Source organism: Oreochromis niloticus, linkage group LG16, assembly GCF_001858045.2.
Source record: "Oreochromis niloticus isolate F11D_XX linkage group LG16, O_niloticus_UMD_NMBU, whole genome shotgun sequence".
In the NCBI taxonomy this organism is placed as follows: domain Eukaryota; kingdom Metazoa; phylum Chordata; class Actinopteri; order Cichliformes; family Cichlidae; genus Oreochromis; species Oreochromis niloticus.
The window spans coordinates 5,366,303-5,385,137 of NC_031987.2; the positions used below are offsets into that span (position 1 = coordinate 5,366,303).

General features: G+C 40.2%; 1 protein-coding gene and 1 long non-coding RNA gene across 2 annotated transcripts in view; one reads left to right on the forward strand and one right to left on the reverse strand.

The window, feature by feature from the left end:
* col18a1a (collagen type XVIII alpha 1 chain a) overlaps nucleotides 1–17,187 on the forward strand; it is a 44,057-nt gene extending 26,870 nt beyond the window's left edge. The window contains exons 13-42 of the mRNA XM_013270232.3: nucleotides 74–124; nucleotides 242–373; nucleotides 509–571; nucleotides 1,349–1,393; nucleotides 2,193–2,324; nucleotides 2,908–2,976; nucleotides 4,212–4,238; nucleotides 4,580–4,678; nucleotides 4,980–5,015; nucleotides 5,200–5,289; nucleotides 5,375–5,407; nucleotides 6,454–6,489; nucleotides 6,941–7,000; nucleotides 7,092–7,160; nucleotides 7,289–7,324; nucleotides 7,441–7,494; nucleotides 7,652–7,723; nucleotides 8,364–8,438; nucleotides 8,569–8,593; nucleotides 8,992–9,045; nucleotides 10,530–10,564; nucleotides 10,648–10,770; nucleotides 10,870–11,023; nucleotides 11,183–11,247; nucleotides 14,182–14,310; nucleotides 14,463–14,495; nucleotides 14,572–14,892; nucleotides 15,211–15,408; nucleotides 15,555–15,670; nucleotides 15,782–17,187. Of these exons, the coding sequence (XP_013125686.1) occupies nucleotides 74–124; nucleotides 242–373; nucleotides 509–571; nucleotides 1,349–1,393; nucleotides 2,193–2,324; nucleotides 2,908–2,976; nucleotides 4,212–4,238; nucleotides 4,580–4,678; nucleotides 4,980–5,015; nucleotides 5,200–5,289; nucleotides 5,375–5,407; nucleotides 6,454–6,489; nucleotides 6,941–7,000; nucleotides 7,092–7,160; nucleotides 7,289–7,324; nucleotides 7,441–7,494; nucleotides 7,652–7,723; nucleotides 8,364–8,438; nucleotides 8,569–8,593; nucleotides 8,992–9,045; nucleotides 10,530–10,564; nucleotides 10,648–10,770; nucleotides 10,870–11,023; nucleotides 11,183–11,247; nucleotides 14,182–14,310; nucleotides 14,463–14,495; nucleotides 14,572–14,892; nucleotides 15,211–15,408; nucleotides 15,555–15,670; nucleotides 15,782–15,995 (2,646 nt within the window). The 3' untranslated portion in view covers nucleotides 15,996–17,187. The remainder of the gene's footprint in view (nucleotides 1–73; nucleotides 125–241; nucleotides 374–508; nucleotides 572–1,348; nucleotides 1,394–2,192; nucleotides 2,325–2,907; nucleotides 2,977–4,211; nucleotides 4,239–4,579; nucleotides 4,679–4,979; nucleotides 5,016–5,199; nucleotides 5,290–5,374; nucleotides 5,408–6,453; nucleotides 6,490–6,940; nucleotides 7,001–7,091; nucleotides 7,161–7,288; nucleotides 7,325–7,440; nucleotides 7,495–7,651; nucleotides 7,724–8,363; nucleotides 8,439–8,568; nucleotides 8,594–8,991; nucleotides 9,046–10,529; nucleotides 10,565–10,647; nucleotides 10,771–10,869; nucleotides 11,024–11,182; nucleotides 11,248–14,181; nucleotides 14,311–14,462; nucleotides 14,496–14,571; nucleotides 14,893–15,210; nucleotides 15,409–15,554; nucleotides 15,671–15,781) is intronic.
* LOC102081885 (uncharacterized) overlaps nucleotides 4,306–18,835 on the reverse strand; it is an 84,705-nt gene continuing 70,175 nt past the window's right edge. Inside the window, exons 2-4 of the long non-coding RNA XR_265978.2 lie at nucleotides 5,561–5,696; nucleotides 5,347–5,437; nucleotides 4,306–4,673 (exon numbers count right to left, since the gene is read on the reverse strand). This is a non-coding gene — a long non-coding RNA (uncharacterized LOC102081885). The remainder of the gene's footprint in view (nucleotides 4,674–5,346; nucleotides 5,438–5,560; nucleotides 5,697–18,835) is intronic.

Sequence of the window (18,835 nt, forward strand, 5' to 3'; positions counted from 1 at the left end):
TGAGCTTCAGCTGATTTTAGTGCTTAATGATGTTTGTATTTAAAAGATTATCCTAATTTCAAATATATTTCAGACCTTTGAGGATATGGAGGCCTCAGGATTCCCTGATCTGGAATCTATTCGGGTGAGAAAAAACTTTACTTCTCTAATTATCCCTGTTTTTGTCTATATATGTTTATATTCAGGTGAAAGTCAAAATGTAATCGATTTGAATGTTTTTGTTTTGTTTTTTTAAATGCAGGGTCTACCTGGGCTACCAGGTCCCCCAGGCCCCCCCGGACCTCCTGGTCTTCCAGGCCCCTCTACAGCTGAAACAGCATCGAGTTCTGCAGCATTCGGACCACCAGGAAAAGATGGGGCACCTGGTAAACCTGTAAGTGTCAGGCTCCCAACATGACTAACTAATACATATATCAACACTCAAACTCTCTGAAGTAACTTCTCAGTCTAACCAAATATCAATAATCAGCTAATAATGTCTATCTGATCCTAATCTTTTGGCCTCTAGGGCTTGCCTGGCATACCGGGTACTGATGGCAAACCAGGAGCTCCTGGTCCCAACGGGGAGAAGGTAAAGACTATGAAGATAATAGTTTCTTCTCTTAGAACTAAATAAACCTGATATTTAATATTCTGAACTAAAATGACATTTCATATAATGTGTAATAAACGCTAGAAGTGTGCAGTAGCTGCTGGTGTCAAGAGCAAAAGTTAAAATCCAGAGAGAACGGCAATAAAAAAAGCTGTCAAGCTATGCTAACTAGCTTTGACTTTCCTAGTGTAGGATGGAAAGGAGTGTGTGGATCTCTGGGTTTTCTAGCTTCCCCTCTGGACTGGATAACTGGTAGTCCTAAATTTGCCATAGATGTAAATGCAAGTGTGAACACTGGAAGCCTCTACAGGAAGTCTCAATGAAATTTCAGTGATTTGGTGGTGTGACAGGTAAGCTAAGTGTTGGCAATCGAAAGTACTTGGGTACTGGATTAAACGAATCTAAATTTTAAAAAAGATTCATCTGAGCTGAGTACCGCTGGGAGCAAAGGATACTGCCCTGTGACACATGACGCAAACGCTACTCATTTCAACCAGAAATATTAGGGGTGGGAAATACAGTAGGAAGAGTTTTCTATGCGACTATATCCTTAAATGTCCACTGGCTACCAACTATAAGCTACTAAGGGAATGCTGATGAGTAAATTGCTCACTCTTTGGACAGGCAGCAGACACAATATGTCCACAGCTGCTTTTAGATTTTTTGAAAGTAAGAAAATTGTTCATAGTTCTTATTTCAAGTTTCTATTCAACTTTAAATGGTGTTGATAAGTGTTGTCACTGTTTCCTAAAATAGGGTGATGCTGGCGAGCTGGGTCTTCCAGGAGCAATTGGAGAAAAGGTGTGAATTCATGACCTATTTTTTTCTCTCTTCTTTCCTTTTTAAAGATTTTATCTCAAAGTTAGTGTCATTTTTCTCTACTATGGCCAAATGTAAAGTGCTCTTGATGTAACTTGCTTTGGTAGTTAAGAATTGTTTAGACAATCCTGAGAAGAAGGTAAATAAATTTCAAAGTTTATGGCACGCTTTTGGGATACTCCAACTATGTACAGGCACCCACAGGATAACCAGTGTGTCATGTAATACTTCTAAAACTTTTCCTATCCCTTTCTCTTCCTCAGCCAAGTTCCTACTTTTCTTTTCTCACCAATCTGCTGCCTCACTATTTATCCTCCTCCTCCTCCTCTCCTAAGCTTTCCCATCTGCAGGTAACTGGGCTCCAGCGTGTCAGCCATCAAAGGGGATTTGTGTCTTCTAACAATATGCAAATGTCTGTCAAATACTGTCAGTTGCAGACTTGACTTTAAGTCTAATCTGAGAACTGGATGTGTTTTATTTCACATATTCTGACGTCTAAATTTAGTCCCAGGACAGTGAGCATGGGTTTTGTGCAAAACAGTGTGTGCTTTGAAAACTCCTTCCAAGTACTCTGATGGCTGCATGTTTAGTATTGGATGATACATCCCAATTAATTAAAAACACATTGAATTGAATAAATAAAGATACAATTTTATTTATACAGTGCCAAATCACAAAAACAGTCAAGGCCCTTGTGAGGCGACTGTTGTTTATTATGCACTTTACTAAGTATTAAATCTCTTATTTGCTTTGATTAATTTATTTAATTTTTGCCCTACAGGGTGCTCAAGGCGAACGTGGTTTACCAGGAACTCAAGGAGAGCCAGGATTAGCTGGTCTGCCTGGACCCAGGGGACCAGTTGGGCCTCCTGGACCTCCCGGGCCTCCTGGACCAAGTTATCGAGTTGGATTTGTAAGTTATCAAATTTAATTACATTTTACTTGTATAGCACCAAATCCCAACAACAGTTACCTCAAGGTGCTTTACATTTTAAGATAAAGACAGTACAATAATACAGAGGAAACCCCAGTAATCAGACAACCTGCTATGAGCAAGCAGTTGGCGACAGTGGAAGGGAAAACTCCTTTTTAACAGGAAGAAACCTCCGGTGGATATGGGTTTAGGGAGGGGCGACCTCCACACTGAGGCATGACCTGATCTTTGAAGAGCTAGAGGAGGTGGGCAAGCAGAAGGAGGTCTGGTTTCTCTGCTTAGACTTCTGCCCCTATCATTCCAACCCGGATAAGCAGCAGGATGGATGAATGGTTGGGTGAAAGTAGATATATTTAGCTACGTACATATAGTGATTGGCTTATAAGGTAAAATATTTACTGGAAATGTTTTGATCAGTCTCCAGAGTTTTCCCCTCCCCAGCTCCAAAACGTTGTCAGATGACTGCAAAATGTGACAGACTTGTGACATGCTAGCTTTACTATGTTTCTTTTGCAAAAAACATTTAATCTCCAAAATGCAATTTAAAACATTTTATTTGAAGGATGACATGGAGGGCTCTGCTGGTGGTTTCAATGGACGTCCTGGCATCGGAGGACCAGATGGAATACAGGTACACGTGTTCTTACCGACTTCAGAAGATAATTTTATGTAAGGCTTAAATTCAGAGTAAAAATTTGAATAAGCAATAGTACTTGCTTAAACCTTTATAATACATGGAAATGTTCATTCACTGAACTGAACACGTGTATACACCCTTATATAGGTTGTGCTATTCTATAGCATGGTACTCGATGGGCTGGATTCCATAAAAGAGACAAGCAGGAAGCATTTTAAAGCAAAATCCAGGCAACTATGAAGGAACAATGACAGGGAAGTTTAGATTTAGTGAAAACAAAATATATTACCATAGAAACTGTAAATATATCAAAGTAAGTTAAAATAACATTATGTTGCAGCCCTTTTTTCATTCATAAATCAAAATAAATTCCAAATATTGACTGACTAAATCATTTTAACGGTAATAAGACTTAGATTAAAAACAAACACAAATATATGCAATGTAAATATATATTTAAAAAACTGCTATAAGGCTATAAAACAAACAAATTTACATATTCTTGTATATGGAGCCTGAAAAGCCCTTAAAATGGGGTAAACTTTCTATTGGATCACTGTGTAGTCATGGCAACATCCAATATACTGTTGACCACTACTGTCCTACAGTGAGTTTATGATAAGGTACTTTAATTTTTTTTAGAAATAACAAGTATGGCTCGTGAATGACTGACCTACCACCACTTGTGTTAGTTTTAAGTGACCAAGTCATATGATCCAATATGGTATCACCAAATTTATAGAAATCCAACACTAACAATACCTATTGAACTATATATAATGCAAGGGTTTTATCAATTTACCCCAGTTAGTTCTGATATTATAACCATAAATTTTGGCGTAGGTAAGGGTGAAAAACTCAACTTTCCAAATTCTGACATGGTTCTGGGCCATTGGTGATAGGTCAGATACACTAATGTCACTAGCTGTCCCATAACCCGATCTTTCCTGATTGGCTAGAAGAAACCCAACCTTACAGTGAATTATGGGATGGCCAGTTTTGATGTCCATTTAAATGATCAAATATGGTTCCATCAAGGGTCAACAGTCTATAAGCCATCTGATTAAAAGGTTTCTTTAAAACCAACATGATCTGTAGCTTGCAGATTTCTGTGAGAATGTTTTTAGAAGTGTTCAAACAATTTTTACGAGGAAACGGCAAATACATGATGAAGGATGAAGAAGCTATACATGAACTACCAAATAACCCAAACAAATATGTGCTTTCAGGGTCCTCCTGGATTACCTGGACTTCCAGTAAGTAAATTATAATTTATGTTGAGTTGGAGAGCTTGAAGTATGATCACAAAAAAACAACATGTGCTTTAAGTCCATATAAATAGTTTACTCTTGTAATTAGTTGTTAGAGACCAACATCCATCCAACCAACAGTCGACACTGATTATCATCGCCCTTTGCATTAAGTTTTGCCCTCCTTCTTGCGAAACATCAAATCTAGCTTGATGTGTTCCACATGAAGTCACGGAAGCAAGATTTAGAAGTTCAAGTTCCTGCTCTGTTTCCTGTTTGCTGCCAGTTTCTTCTTCTTCGTTTATAATTTTGTTTGCCACCAGCTCAAATTGAGTGTTCTTCTGCAGGGTAACCCCGGCTTGCCCGGCAGACCAGGTGAGAAGGGTGATGAAGGTCCTGCTGGAAGAGATGGGCAACCAGGCCTGGATGGCTTCCCTGGACCTCCGGTAAAAAAACAACAACAAAAACGACTTAATAAATAAAGATTACATTAAATCTCTGAATTAGACAGATTAGTTGAAGAATATTTACATATGATATAATTTCTCCAAGTTTTTATCTTCTTTATCTTTGGAATAGACTTTTTCATGCTGGCATTCATGGACAACTTGTATATTAAAACTGATATATGAAAAAAACCAACTTTTGTTGTTTGAAAGTTTCATATAATGAGCTTAGTCTGCAGACCGGTCATTTGAAATACAGGTTTCTCTGTTGCTAATGTATCTCACTCTTTGAATTTTACAGGGGTCAAAGGGTGACAGAGGAGACAACGGAGAGAGGGTGAATATCATTTTTAATTATGATTGCACGTGTTTTACTACAAAGCACTCATTACTAAGATATAACACAAATGATATCTCCTACCACAGTAGCCTTCCTTAATCTTCTGTCATATTAATTATGTGATAAGCTTTCACTACCTGATGCTAATAATTTTTTTTTCCCCCTCTCTTTCTGGTTTTAGGGTGAACCAGGTCGAGATGGAACTGGACTACCCGGTCCACCAGGTCCACCTGGACCACCAGGACAAATCGTCTACCAGACATCAGGCAATGTAAGCAACAAGCGATGAGCACTGCTGTTTGAGTTTGTATGAAGCTAAAATCCAAACCTGATGGTAATGTCTGTCTTTTCCACAGTTTGATGAAGTCGTTGGCAGAGCTGGCCCTCAGGTATGTTTGAACTCTGAAGGTGTTCTTGGACTAAAGACAAAGAGGTGTTTCACTTCATGTTACTTGCACAGATTCAAGCATGCTTGTGGTCCATGTCACAACCCAGAAATGTTACAACTGGTATTAACACTAACATTATTTTTAACAATTTACCTGGACATCCTACAATTTTGCTTCCTAATGTTGAGTCATGCAGCTTTGGTTACCCTCAAAGGGTACCAGTAAGTGATACCTTCATTTCTAATCATCAGGCGAATCCACAGTCTGTGGCAGAATCTCAGCCGATGGCCTTTGAAAAGAGAAAAAAACAAAACAATTTCAATCAACTAGTGCTTCTTCACCTTTATGCATACTGCAGAGCATGAAATATGCATAGGCTCTGTAATCACACAGTGGAAAAACCTGGACTAACACAATATTGCACAATAATACCAATATCAACATGTTACAAAATAGCCCTAACACTGGTATCACGGTGAGCATGGACCTGTAGATCCATACCAGCCTCGATATTTGCTGATACTGGCAAATAAGGGCCAACGCCCATTTTGAAGTTGATAGTGGCAACAGATCCCACTGGAAAAGTAAGTGGTACTCAAAGGAAAAATCCAGGGGAACATTTTACAACTTCTTCTGCCATATTTTTAAATGTTTGCATTTGTGACTATAAGGAGTAGTTGCCTTATAAAGTGGGCTGTCAACTGAAACATGACAAACAGCTTCTACTAAGATTTATACCACACAGCAGGGCATACAATTATGGTATTCAAAAGAAACCTCACTGCTCATTACAAATTTACAGTGTTGTAACAACTGTGGAAAAGTGACAGCCAACAAACAAACACTGGTTTTCATTCACCTACACCAAGCAAAAGCAGCACTTAACTTCACAACCTGCATTTTTAGCCTTAATTCGTGTTAGCCATAAACTGTGTGTGGATTTGCTTGTAGTTACTGATAAACAAATGTTTGGCTGGTATTAAGGAAAACGAATAAAACTGATCTAATCAAGTTAAACAGAGGTGTGGTTTTGTTTTCCTCTACAGGGTGGGCCTGGTTTACCTGGTCGAGCTGGATTTCCTGTGAGTCTGCCTCTGTTACATAATTGTGTTTTCTTGTATAACCATATGCACAATATTAAAACTTTAATATGTAATTACGTGAATGTGAGAATCAGATGATATCATTTTGTGGAATTCTTTTGAAACAATACTGTAATGCTGTATTAGTCAGGGATTACTTTGAGATAAACGCATGTTTAGAGCGCTAGCTTGTATGTAAATCAGGAGAATGGGGTGTGTAGGTAGGTGACCTACTGATACCTGTATTTATAAATTTAGCCATATTCATTCCTATAATTTAGCAATCAACAAATTATTCTTTATACTAATGTCATAGTCATTAATTATCAATGAGAAGGCCCATTATATTGGCTTCTTTGCTTCATGGCAACAAAACGTTGGGTGCTGTCAAATCTAACTGATCTAATGGGATGTTTTCATGTATATTATTGTATTTTTTAATATATTGCAGGGTCCCATGGGGCCAAAAGGTGACCGAGGAGATCCTGGTCCTCCAGGCTATGGTGAGAAGGTAAAGTCTACATTATATGTTAGACTTTTCATTTGGCTGCTCTGATCATTTCTGTTATTGAGTATTTGTTGTCTTGTTGCTCCGTGTTCAGGGTGAAAAAGGTGAGCCAGGCTTGGTTATTGGCCCTGATGGAAATTTTCTGAATTTGGCACAGCCAAAGGTGAGTCTCAGTGAATTTGACTATCTGCATTTATATCTATCATGTGTTGATGTACTCTTGGTCTTTGGTGTGTTTTGTGATGATCATTTTGTTCTTGAAACTAATCATCCCCCAAACCATGCATGCAGGGAGACAGAGGACTTCCAGGACCTGTTGGGCCCCCTGTAAGGTTTTCCATTTCTAAGACTTTTTTTGGTTAATGTACTGAAACTATTTAAATTGCCTTATTCAATCACCAGTCAATTCACAGCGTGTTTAATTATATAATTTATATGTGCAGGGACCATATGGGCCTCCTGGACTGAAAGGTGAAATTGGAATGCCTGGAAGACCTGTAAGTGCTTCTTTCGTACTACTTTACTAAAGACTGACCATAGTGAAGTGTATTCTATACCATTTTTTTCTTTTTACCTTAGAAACAAAAAGATAAAAACCATACTATTTTCCAAGTTCAACAAAAGACAAATAAATCAATAACTTTCTCCCTTCAGGGTCGTCCTGGGATAAATGGATATAAGGGTGAGAAAGGAGAGCCAGGGGTTGGATCTGGCCTTGGCTACCCTGTAAGTATTAATACTATTATCAATACCTTAGCTTGGGAGGCTTAGCAGAAAAGATGGTTTAATGACATTAGCTTACTTTACATCCCTCAAGCCTGTCTTTTACAGGCACTGTGTGACTTCCCTGTTCCCATGTTAAAGGTCACTTTAAAGACAACTGGCCATCACACAGAACTCTTCACACTGAGTGTAAATACAGAGTCACTTTCAACTTAAAAGGTTAATTTTAGCACATTATAAATGTTTTTTTTTAACCCCAACAAATCTTTAAGTCTTTTTTCCCCTTTTCTGTTTTTTGGTTTTAGCTTTTATAACTAAACATATACTGAGCATCATTAATTTGTTAGCTCTGTTTTTCAATTTTTTAATGAAACTTAATTCAACTATGACACCTTTGCTTAGGTTTTAAATACTGCATTCAAGTGAAATTTCATCTAGCTAAGCATTACTAAAGCAACTTGTTCTTCATTAAACAAGAACAACCCACTCTGCTCTTCTTTTGTTTTTAAATGCCAAATATGTTGCCAAACACATTTCTCAAAGAGTGGCCACACAAAATCCCAGCCAAAGCTTTACAGCCTTCTATTAAACTCACAAAATTATTGAGTCCTCCAAAAATATTGAATATCTTTGTTTTCATTAGGGAGTGCCTGGCCCTCCAGGACCACCTGGGCCACCAGGACCCCCTGGCCCAGCCAGTCCTTTAGACCGTTTCAATGTGAGTACACAGGATTCCAAAAACTCTGGTTTTAAATTGACATTTATATGTGCCAGTTAAAGTTCATGTCTCATCTTCCCTACCGATTATTTTCCTCTGTTGTTGTTGATTGTTTCCCTTCTGTTAACAGCGGTATGATGAAAGGAATTATCCAGGTATGTCATCTTCACGTGTTTTATTGTTTTAGTGTGTAAAAAAAATACATTACAAAAATATATGGTCGGATAAAATTCCTCAAAGAGAAGGATCACGGTAGAGAGTTTCAGTAAATATGAGAGGGGAAAGGAGGAAGGATTTTTAAAGGGTTCAAAGTGTCTGCAGAGATAAACAGTACAATCTATGAATTTCATTTCAGTTCTGCTCCTTCAGCCTGCAAAGGATATACACTCCACTGTCAGGAGATTAAGCTTTCAAGTCTAGATTTGAATAAAAAAATGAATGAAGAAATCACTGGCAGTAGAGCACATGGTTTTCGAGGGTTCAATGTTAATTAAACCTGCAGAGAGTTATGAGTAATTTTGTAATGTGAAAAACTTTGTATTTTGTGTTGTAGCAATTAAAGGAGAAAAAGGAGAGCGTGGTGAGCCTGGACTTCCAGGGATCCCAGGTAAATTCTAATTTTTGGATTAAAAATACATAAAATTTCATTCCTTTATTATTGTATAGGATCGGGCAATCTTTTCTGTTGATGTTTCTCATGTAAAGTCGTACACATACTGTTTAAAGGGTTATGTGCTATACTGTGAGGGAAGTGTGTAATCTGTGACTGGTTGGGAATAGTTCCCAGAAGTTTCTGGCTCTCAATAAGTGAAATCACATACAAAGAAGGCACTACACCAAAAACCTCCTGGTGATTGCTTTGGTTGCTAGCAGATTGGAGCTGTTGTCTGTAAATATTTGTTTACTACTAACCCAGCAATAGCAAAAGCTGAATAAGTGCAACACAAACCAGAAATGAACAAGGTTTGCTTTCAAAGTAGAAGTTGTGCTCAGTGCTGCAACAACATGGCTCATAGGATTATAAATTTTACTTTAGAGGCAAACAGTCTGAGCCCCCCCTGAACCTGGTCCTGCTGGAGTTTTCTTCCACTGTCACTAAGTGCTTACTCATAGGGAATCTACTGATTTTTGTGGTTTTCTCTGTGTTATTGTAGGGCCAACAATACAATAGGGTTTACAATATAAAAAGCCTTAAGGGTAATTTTGGTGTTGTGATTTGGCGTTATATAAATAAAATTGAATGGAACTGAATTTAAAAAGTCTCCATTTCTGGTTTGTGTCACAATTTCACAACAGTTCGGACAGTAGCTGACCAGTGTTTGTAGACGAGTCCGTCACTTCTATTCATACTACCACTGCAAAATTTGCTAGCAACCAGAGCAATCACAAGGTTTCTGCCAAGCACTTGGGGATTATGCTTTGCATGACCAGTCTGGGTGGCCAGCATGGATGCTCAAGTTTGTAAATGCAATAACTCAAATAGGAAGTCACCTAGGATTTTCACATCGATACCATAAGTGCACCTAATAAAATTGAATTTCAGTTTTATAAAAAGATTGTGAATGCAATAACTTGAGAACAAGTTGATTGCTATCATGTATCTAATAGAAGGCTGAGGGGTAGTGTGAGCAGTTACCAGTACTTTTTTGCATGTATATGAATAAGTGTGAGCATTAGTGATTACATGCCATCATGGGTGATGTCATCTAATCTGAATCTTTAATCTGGATTAGAGTTGTTCCTGGTGACTAATTTCTTAGTCGACTAAGAAACACTCAGATTTAAGTTAAATTTGAGAACCGTTTAATGGAAAATGTCAAAAACTAACAAAGGCATTTTAAACCATTTATTGCGTCCTCTACTCTGAATACTTCCCAATTAACTTAACTCCTCACCCTGTCGCGGGTCCCTACCTTTTGGAGAAAGCTAATTTCTGCCAATTGAACCTGCGATAATAGTTTTAACAAAATCTCTGCTAACAGATTTATGGCTTTTCTCAACAACAATCTGATGGCAGATGGCTGTATAACATTAATATCCAGCATGCTACACAACTGTTTCACTAAAGCATCTCCTTTTTTTTTTTTTCAGGAGCATCCCCTAATGTTGATATCTACACATTCAGGGTAAGCTAGATCATTGTTACTCCAGTCATTGTTTTAGTTTGTTAGTGGATGAAGAAGAAATAAATTTGAACTTTTTCTGACAGAATGAACTGAAGGGAGAGCGTGGAGAACCAGGTGTCAAGGGAGAAAAAGGAGAGCCCGGTGGTGGATATTATGACCCACGATTTGGAGGAGTACAAGGACCTCCAGGACCACCTGGCCTCCCAGTGAGTTCTGAGACCTTATTTGTTAATACAACCGAAAAACATTTGGCCCCAATCTAGATGTGATATTCCAGAAATTTCTGATTTTCTTTTCTGCATTAGGGTCCAAAGGGAGATTCTATAATTGGGCCACCTGGACCATCTGGACCAACAGGGCCACCAGGAATTGGTTATGATGGTCGTCCAGGTCCTCCAGGACCACCTGGACCTCCTGGACCCCCGGGGTCCCTTTCAGGATCATATCGTCCCAATTATCGTAAGTGCCTTTTTCCACTGAAAAAAAGACACTTCTTTATTGGGAAAAAAAAACCAATACAGGTTTACAGGTAGCCACATCTTAATCTTACTGAATGCACTTTACTGGTTGAATTTTGGAGATAAATTGCACTTCTGTTTCTATTTTTTTATATTTAAGCTGTCAGTATCCCTGGTCCTGCTGGTCCTCCTGGCCCACCTGGAGCTCCTGGACTATCCTCTGGAGTGAGTGCTATCACTGAAATTTATTCATGGCTCCATCACAAGATTCTGAATTCACAAAACTAATTCATCTGTAGAATGGCAGATTTTGATTTATTGTTTGTATCCACCCATCGATTCATTCATCCATCCATCTTTTTCCGCTTATCCAAGGGCTGAGTCGTGGGGGAAGCAGAGAAGCCCAGACCTCCCTCTCCCTAGCCACCTCCTCCAGCTTGTCTGGGGGAACACTGAGGCCAGGCCAACCATGAGATATAATCTCTCCAGCATGTCCTGGGTCTGCCTACCTCCTGGTGGGACATACCCGGAACACCTCACTCAGGAGGTGTTCAGGAGACTTTTATCCTTGTTAGATGCCTGAACCAGCTCGACTGGCTCCTTTAGATGTGAAGGAGTAGTGGGTCTACTCTGAGCCCCCTCCCACATCCTCCACTTCAGCCGCAGCACCAATCCATCTTACACTCCCCTCTTCATTCGTGAAAAAGAAAAGGATCCCGAGATACTTAAACTCCCCCACTTGGGGGGGGGTATAATTCATCCCTGAGCAGGAGTGGGTGCTTAACGCTCTTCCAGCTGAGGATAGGGATGGGTATTGATAAGATTTTCACGATTCCGATTCCATTTTCGATTCTGTTTAACGATTCGATTCTGTTATCGATTCTTATTTTTAAAAAAGGAGAACACTAAGGTCGATTAGCTTAGAACTTTGTTTTATATCTTCTCTTTGAACAAGATAGAGATTTAGGAGTAACATGGCCTTACAAACCCAACAGTGAGATCTTAAGAGATCCACAGCCTACGGCTCTTCAATGGGGTGTCACAGGGTCCCCAGGAAAAAAATTGTAAATGTAACATAATAAAATAAATATTCTTCTGTAGCAATAACAAAGTATAACATAAAGTATTCTGTAGCAATTACACAAGAATATCCAGTAATGTCCCTGCCTACAATTAAACACATTCACTTACCGAAAATCGGGGGCATCTGCTGTGGCAAATGGGTGCAAGCCTTTGACCACAAACTTAGTCACTGCTCGGTGACATTCGTCTATCCTGGCCTGAAAGGAGACGCTACCGGTGGACTGCAGCGAGAACTGCCAGCATCTGAGCCAGCCAGACTCTATCTGTATCTCTCATCATGGTCACCTAAATGCACAGTAATAGCAGGTTTTGTAATAAAGCAGATCGCGCTAACATAATATGCACTGTTAGTTGATTATTTACCTGCCGTATTAACAGGAGAGGACGTGCAAACGTTACCGCTGCTGCTGGGTTGAGATTCACGAGTCCGGAGCGGAATTAAAAACACGACATTCATTTAAGGTTATCGCGTGTTTTGTGAGCAAATGCTTTTGCATATTCGTAGTGTTTCCTCCTTTAAATGAAATATCTACTTTGCAAGTATTGCAAGTTGCCCTGTTGTCATTCGTTCTCGTAAAGTATAACCAAACTTTTGAGCGTTTGAGCCGCTTAGGCGCCCTGTTTCCTGCCAGGTAAATGACGCTCCGCAACGTGGTGACGTCATTCGGGGCAACTGGAATCGATAAGGGAATCGTTTGCAAAAATGGCAAACAATTCCAATTAATTGAAACAGTGGGAACCGGTTCTCAACAAGAACCGGGTTTCGATACTGCGATACTGCGAGCTGGTGGCTACCACCTGATGAAGCAGAACCAAATCATCTGCAAAAAGCAGAGATGAGATTCTGAGATGGCCCAGATAGACGCCTTCCGCCACTTTGGTAGGCCTAGAAATTCTGTTCATAAAAATTATAACCAGAATCAGTGACAAAGGGCAGCCCTGGCAGAGTCCATCACCCAACGGGAACAAGTCAGACTTATTGCTGGGATGAATACCACATTGTTTCTCCTGTATCTGAGGTTCACTAATGGATGGACTCTCCTTTCCCGCACCCTGGCATAGACTTTCCCGAGAAGGCTGAGGAGTGTGATCCCCCATAACTGGAGAACACCCTCCGGTCCCCTTTCTTAAAGATGGGAAACACCACCCCAGCCTGCCAATCCAAAGGTACCGCCCCTGATCTCCACACAACATTGTAGAGGTGTGTCAACCAAGACAGCCCTGCCACATCTAGAATCTCATCCACCTCCAGGACCCTGCCACTAAGGAGTTGTTTAACTCCCTCAGTGACTTCACCCCTGGTGATGGGCGAGTCGTCTCCCTCGTCCCCAGACTCTGCTCCTCTACAGAAGACGTGTCAGTGGGATTAAGGAGGTCTTTGAAGAATTCCTTCCACCGCCCAGGAATATCTTCAGTTGAAATCAGCAGCACTGTACCTGCACTATATACAGTGCAGTTAGAGCACTGCTTTCCCCTTCTGAGTTGTCTGATGGTTTAGCAGAATCTCGGAGCCAGTCCTAAAGTTTTTTTTCCATGGCCTCTCTGAACTCCTCCCACACCCCAGTTTTTGCTTCAGCCACTGCCCAAGCCGCGTTCCGCTTCGCCTGTCGTTACCTATTGGCTGCCTCCGAAGTCCCACAGGCTAACTAACCCAGATAGGCTTAGTCAGGCCTTCAGCCTGATGGTTAACTTGACTTCCGGTGTCCACCATCTGGTTCAGGGGTTACCACCAACACAACAGCCACCAACCACTTCGGCCACAGCTCAGTGCAGCAGCTTCAGCAATGGAGGTGCTGAACATGGTCCATTCAGAATCAATGTCCTGAGTGTCCCTCGGAATGCTGTCAAAGCTCTGCCTAAGTCGTCTGCTGACGTGAGCCCAACTATATCTAGCCAGTACCTCTCAACCTCAAGCACTAGCACTTGCTAGTTTTAGTAGAGATCAGTCTGCCACGGTCTCTGGCCCTGGCTGCCCGCCAGCACGCACTGTACTGTTTGTAATTTTTCTTAAATATATCTGCCTGATGTTTGGTGGTCTTTGTGTGTGTGTGTGTGTGTGTGTGTGTGTGTGTGCAGGTGACTGTTTTGAGATCATATGACACAATGATTGCTACGGCCAGACGTCAGGAAGAGGGCAGCCTCATCTACATCATAGACAGAGCAGATCTTTATTTGAGAGTACGCGATGGAGTGCGGCAAGTCATGGTACAGTTATCTACTTTTCAGTGCAGTGCTTGGAATTTGATAAAATCAGACTTTAAAACCAGTTTACACCATTAATAATGTATCACTAGTTTATAACATACGAAAAAAGTTAATGTAAAGCGACACTAAATAGTTGATTCCTCTCCCCTCAGCTTGGAGAGTACAATCCTTTCTTCAGAGAGCTGGTAAGTTTCAGAGAACTATAAATAAAATATTGTAACGTTCATATGACTTAATTATTTCTTCCATTTTCACACAAAGGAGAATGAGGTGGCAGAAGTCCAACCTCCACCTGTGATTCTATACCCAGAGTCCCAGGACCAGTCCCAAAACAATGGAGCAGGCCATTACTCTGAGGGTTTCACCTTGATAAAACCCATTGAACCTCCAGCACCCACACCCGCAGACCCTCGATACTTTCCAAAGTATGAGCCCAGATTCCCAGACCAGACACACACGGGTCATACCGATGGAAGATTTGCCACCCAGCAGACAGAAAGCAGATTCCCTGTCACTCCTCAACGACAACCCGTCCCCCCTGTGCTGGAGCCTGCTGGCCGTTTCGACGTACATGGATCAGGAGTGAGTAAAGTGGACACTTAAAAGCTCAAAAATATAATAAATATAAATTTACCTTATATGGGGATGAAAACTAGAAAAACAAAACAATATTATGTAGAATGGGAATGTTGTGACATTATTATCTTATAAAGGATTCTAGCTGCCACTTCCATAGGCTGTGGAACCCAGACCAGGAGACATTACGTTACTTGGACACTGATATAAACCATTAATCATGTAAAGCCCTGACCTTTGTAAAACATCCTAAATTGTTCCACAGTTTAAGTAAAATGAAAATTTGTGTGATTTTCTTCTTGTGAATCTGTCTGTCTTTATCAGCTGCACCTCATCGCCTTGAACAGCCCTCACACCGGTAACATGCGAGGGATTCGTGGGGCAGACTTCCTGTGCTTCCAGCAGGCTCGCGCTGTCGGCCTGAAGGGAACATTTAGAGCCTTCCTGTCCTCTAAGCTTCAAGACCTCTACACCATCGTCCGCAGGTCGGACAGGGACAGCATCCCCATAGTAAACCTCAAGGTAAGACCCAACATTACAACAAGGACAGCTTCATGACTGACACCACCTTTCTGAAAAACTGAATAAAGTCAGTGTTAGTAAAAACATCACTAGTATTTGCAAAGAACAATTCATATACTAAATGTTAATTTTCTTTTTTCTTTCAGAACCAAGTGTTGTTTAGCAGTTGGGACTCTCTCTTTGGTGACAATGTCAGCACAATGAGGGAAAACGTACCGATCTACTCCTTTGATGGTAGAGACATCCTCAGGGATAGCGCTTGGTGAGTCTTTGTATCCAAAAAACGAAAATATATTTAACACCAAGATGCAGTTGTTAACCAGCCTTTGTTTCTTTTGCTGATTTGCAATCTTTTGTTCTTAATCACCTCCAGGCCTGAAAAAATGGTCTGGCACGGATCAAGCAAGAAAGGCCACCGGCAAACAGACCAGTACTGCGAAACGTGGCGGATTGGCGACCACGCTGTGACTGGTCTGGCATCATCACTACATAGCGGCCACCTCTTGCAGCAAACCCCTAGCAGCTGCTCCAGCTCCTACATCGTCCTTTGCATTGAGAACGCCTTCACATCACCCTCCAAAAAATAATTATGTCCATTCTTCTGCTTTTTAAATTTTTTTTAATTTTAATAATTCTGGGCCCTAGCTAAACATCCATTTTACATCCAAGCAGACATGTTTTGTTCTTAATACCCTGATAACACAGCTTGTGAACACGTGGCATCCAATGAACTGGCCCAGCGGCACTTCGCCCGGCAGGGAGACTTTGCATTGTCTGCTCCTCCCCTCCATACATGCCAAAGAGATGGGTCAAACAGAGGGGTGTTGGTCCCTTTTCTCGGGGGCATTGGCACATATTTTCTTCAAGGGGCAGAACAACAGCAGAGAAGCTAAAAGCCTTCTCAAATTTTAGCCCTTTTTAAAAATCTGTATATTACATGTTTTTAATTTGTGCTTTTTTATGTTATCAGTGTTTTACCTTTTGTTAAAAAAAAAAATGCTATATCCATTTTTTTTCCTCCATATCATAGGTATTGATGATTTTCACTTTTTTTTTTTCTTCCGAATTCTTGTTTGGAATTGTGGGTTGTGATGGGGTACAGCAAACTTTCAAGGACTATCTTAATTTGAAATAAGATAATAGATATTTATTTTTAAATGAAGTATAAAAAATGGAAAATTAAAAAATGCTAAATACCCTCATTTATAATCTATAAAATATGGAACATTTTAAAAAAATCTTCTGTAAAGAGCCTGTGCCTTATTACACACACGGAAAAGCTTTACACAATAAGCTCATATACTTCTTTTGTATTCGTTCTGCTGATAGCTGAGCATTAGAACAGTTTTTGCCCAGGTGCACTCAGATGCAGGTTTTTCACACTAAAGTTTAAACCGTCACAACACTCCTTTTATGAATAATCATGTACCCAGAGGGCAAGATTCTTTCTCACAGAAATTGAGCCTGATGATTCTAAAGTGATTATATCCCCCTTTTCGTCTTTCCACCTTATAAAATCCTATCTGCGATTAAGCTGGAAATGATTAGCTTGCTGCTAATCTTTGTTGGAGTGATTGCTGTCTCAGGAAGTGGAAAACCAGAATAATGAAAACTTTTTTTTTGGCCTTGTCTTAAATTGCAGAGAGTAACGGCATTAATGCTACCGCTGTCTGCAACAAACCTGTGGATATCCGTGTTTTTTGTTGTTTTGTTTTATTATAACTGTGCTGTACTGTTTCTCCCAGGCACTGAATTAAAGTCTTTTTTTTCAACCAGTAATGTGATGTATTGTACACAAATCTGTACACCGTGCTGGATTCTTCTCCGGAAGATAGAGCCATGACCTTGAGCCCTCAACATTAGTTTGTCCTGCTCAAAGGGATGCCTTGACATTAATACAAATCAGTTTATCCAGCAACAATTAGATACCCTTCTAACACTTTGATCATACGCCATCTATTAACAATTTGAAAATTTTAAGAGAAATATTTTATTCAACTAAAATATGACTCTAGAATTGGTAATTTTATACTCCTGTATCATAAGTAGAAAACATCCCTTTTCCCTGACCAGAAGTTAGGATCACAAGGGGGCTTAAGCCTATCCCAGCTGTCATAGGGTAAGAGGCATGCTACACTCTGGACAGGTCCATAATAGGGAAACACAAAATGTCCAGTGAGCAGCAGTTCTTCAAAAAAGAAAATGCATTGTTGATGTGTAGACTGTCAGTAACTCAAATAACCAACGTATGCAGAAGAGCATCTCTGGACACAGAACAGGTTAAACCTTGAAGCACAAGGGCTACATCAGTAGAAGACCACACAAAGTACCATTCCCAGCAGTTAAAAATAGGAAACTGAGGTATCAGCTTGCACACACTCACCCAATGGAACAACAGAAGACTGGAAAAATGTGGCCTGGCCTGATGAGTCTTAATTTCTGCTTCGACATTTGGATGGTAGGGTCAGAATTTGGAGTAACCATCACTGAAGAAAAACTAAATAAATTCTTCCTTAGTTAAACTGTTCAGGGTGCTGCTGGTGGTGTGATAGTATGGATGCTACTTTTGCTGCACATTTTGGGCCCTTAGTACCCTAACTGAGTATTATACCACAGCATACTTTAGTATTGTTGCTGACTATTTCCATCCCTTTACGGCCAGAGTGTCCCTAACTTCTGATGTCATGTCCCAAAACACCAATCATCTCAAACTGGTTTCTTGAACAGCTTCTTCTTTGTACTCAAATGGCCTCCATAGTCACTAGATCTCAATATGATAGAGTACCTTTGGGATGTGATGAAAAGGAAGATTCACATCAAGGATGTGTAGCTGACAAATCTGCTGGAACTGTGTGATGTTGTCATGTCAGTATGGACTAAAATCTGTGCCTTGAAAATTAAGGCAGTTCTGAAGGTAACAAGCTATACTTAACAAAGTGGCTAGTGTGGGTGTACTGCAATACTAAGACTAATACTAATACCACAGACTGCTCTTAACCAGCTCGAGCACTGGTACAAACTTGCTTCAGCATGACAAGCCTGACTTGTTTCCAAATGAAACTGCCAGTCAATCATGGAGACATTGGTTGTAGTTTTAGGAGAAAGGGAGATTTTAAAGGACTAAAGTAGGTCACCAGTCATTTGTGATGGCTTATGAAATTCTCTTAAAGCTCTTCCTCAAAGTTAGGCGGTGTTAAAGATAATATTTGATTAAGAAGATTATTCAAATTATTCAGAGTTGACCTAAATTGGTAGTTACTTTAAAATGAGAAGCTAAAGGTAAAATACCTACAAACCTAGATCACGTGGTATGGCAAAAGTAAAAGATTCGGCTACAAAGATGGACAGCATGTCTTCCCACTGGTGTGTACAGGTCATCTCTGGGACCGATAGGTTAGGGATTAATTCTCCTTTAAAGTGCCTTTGA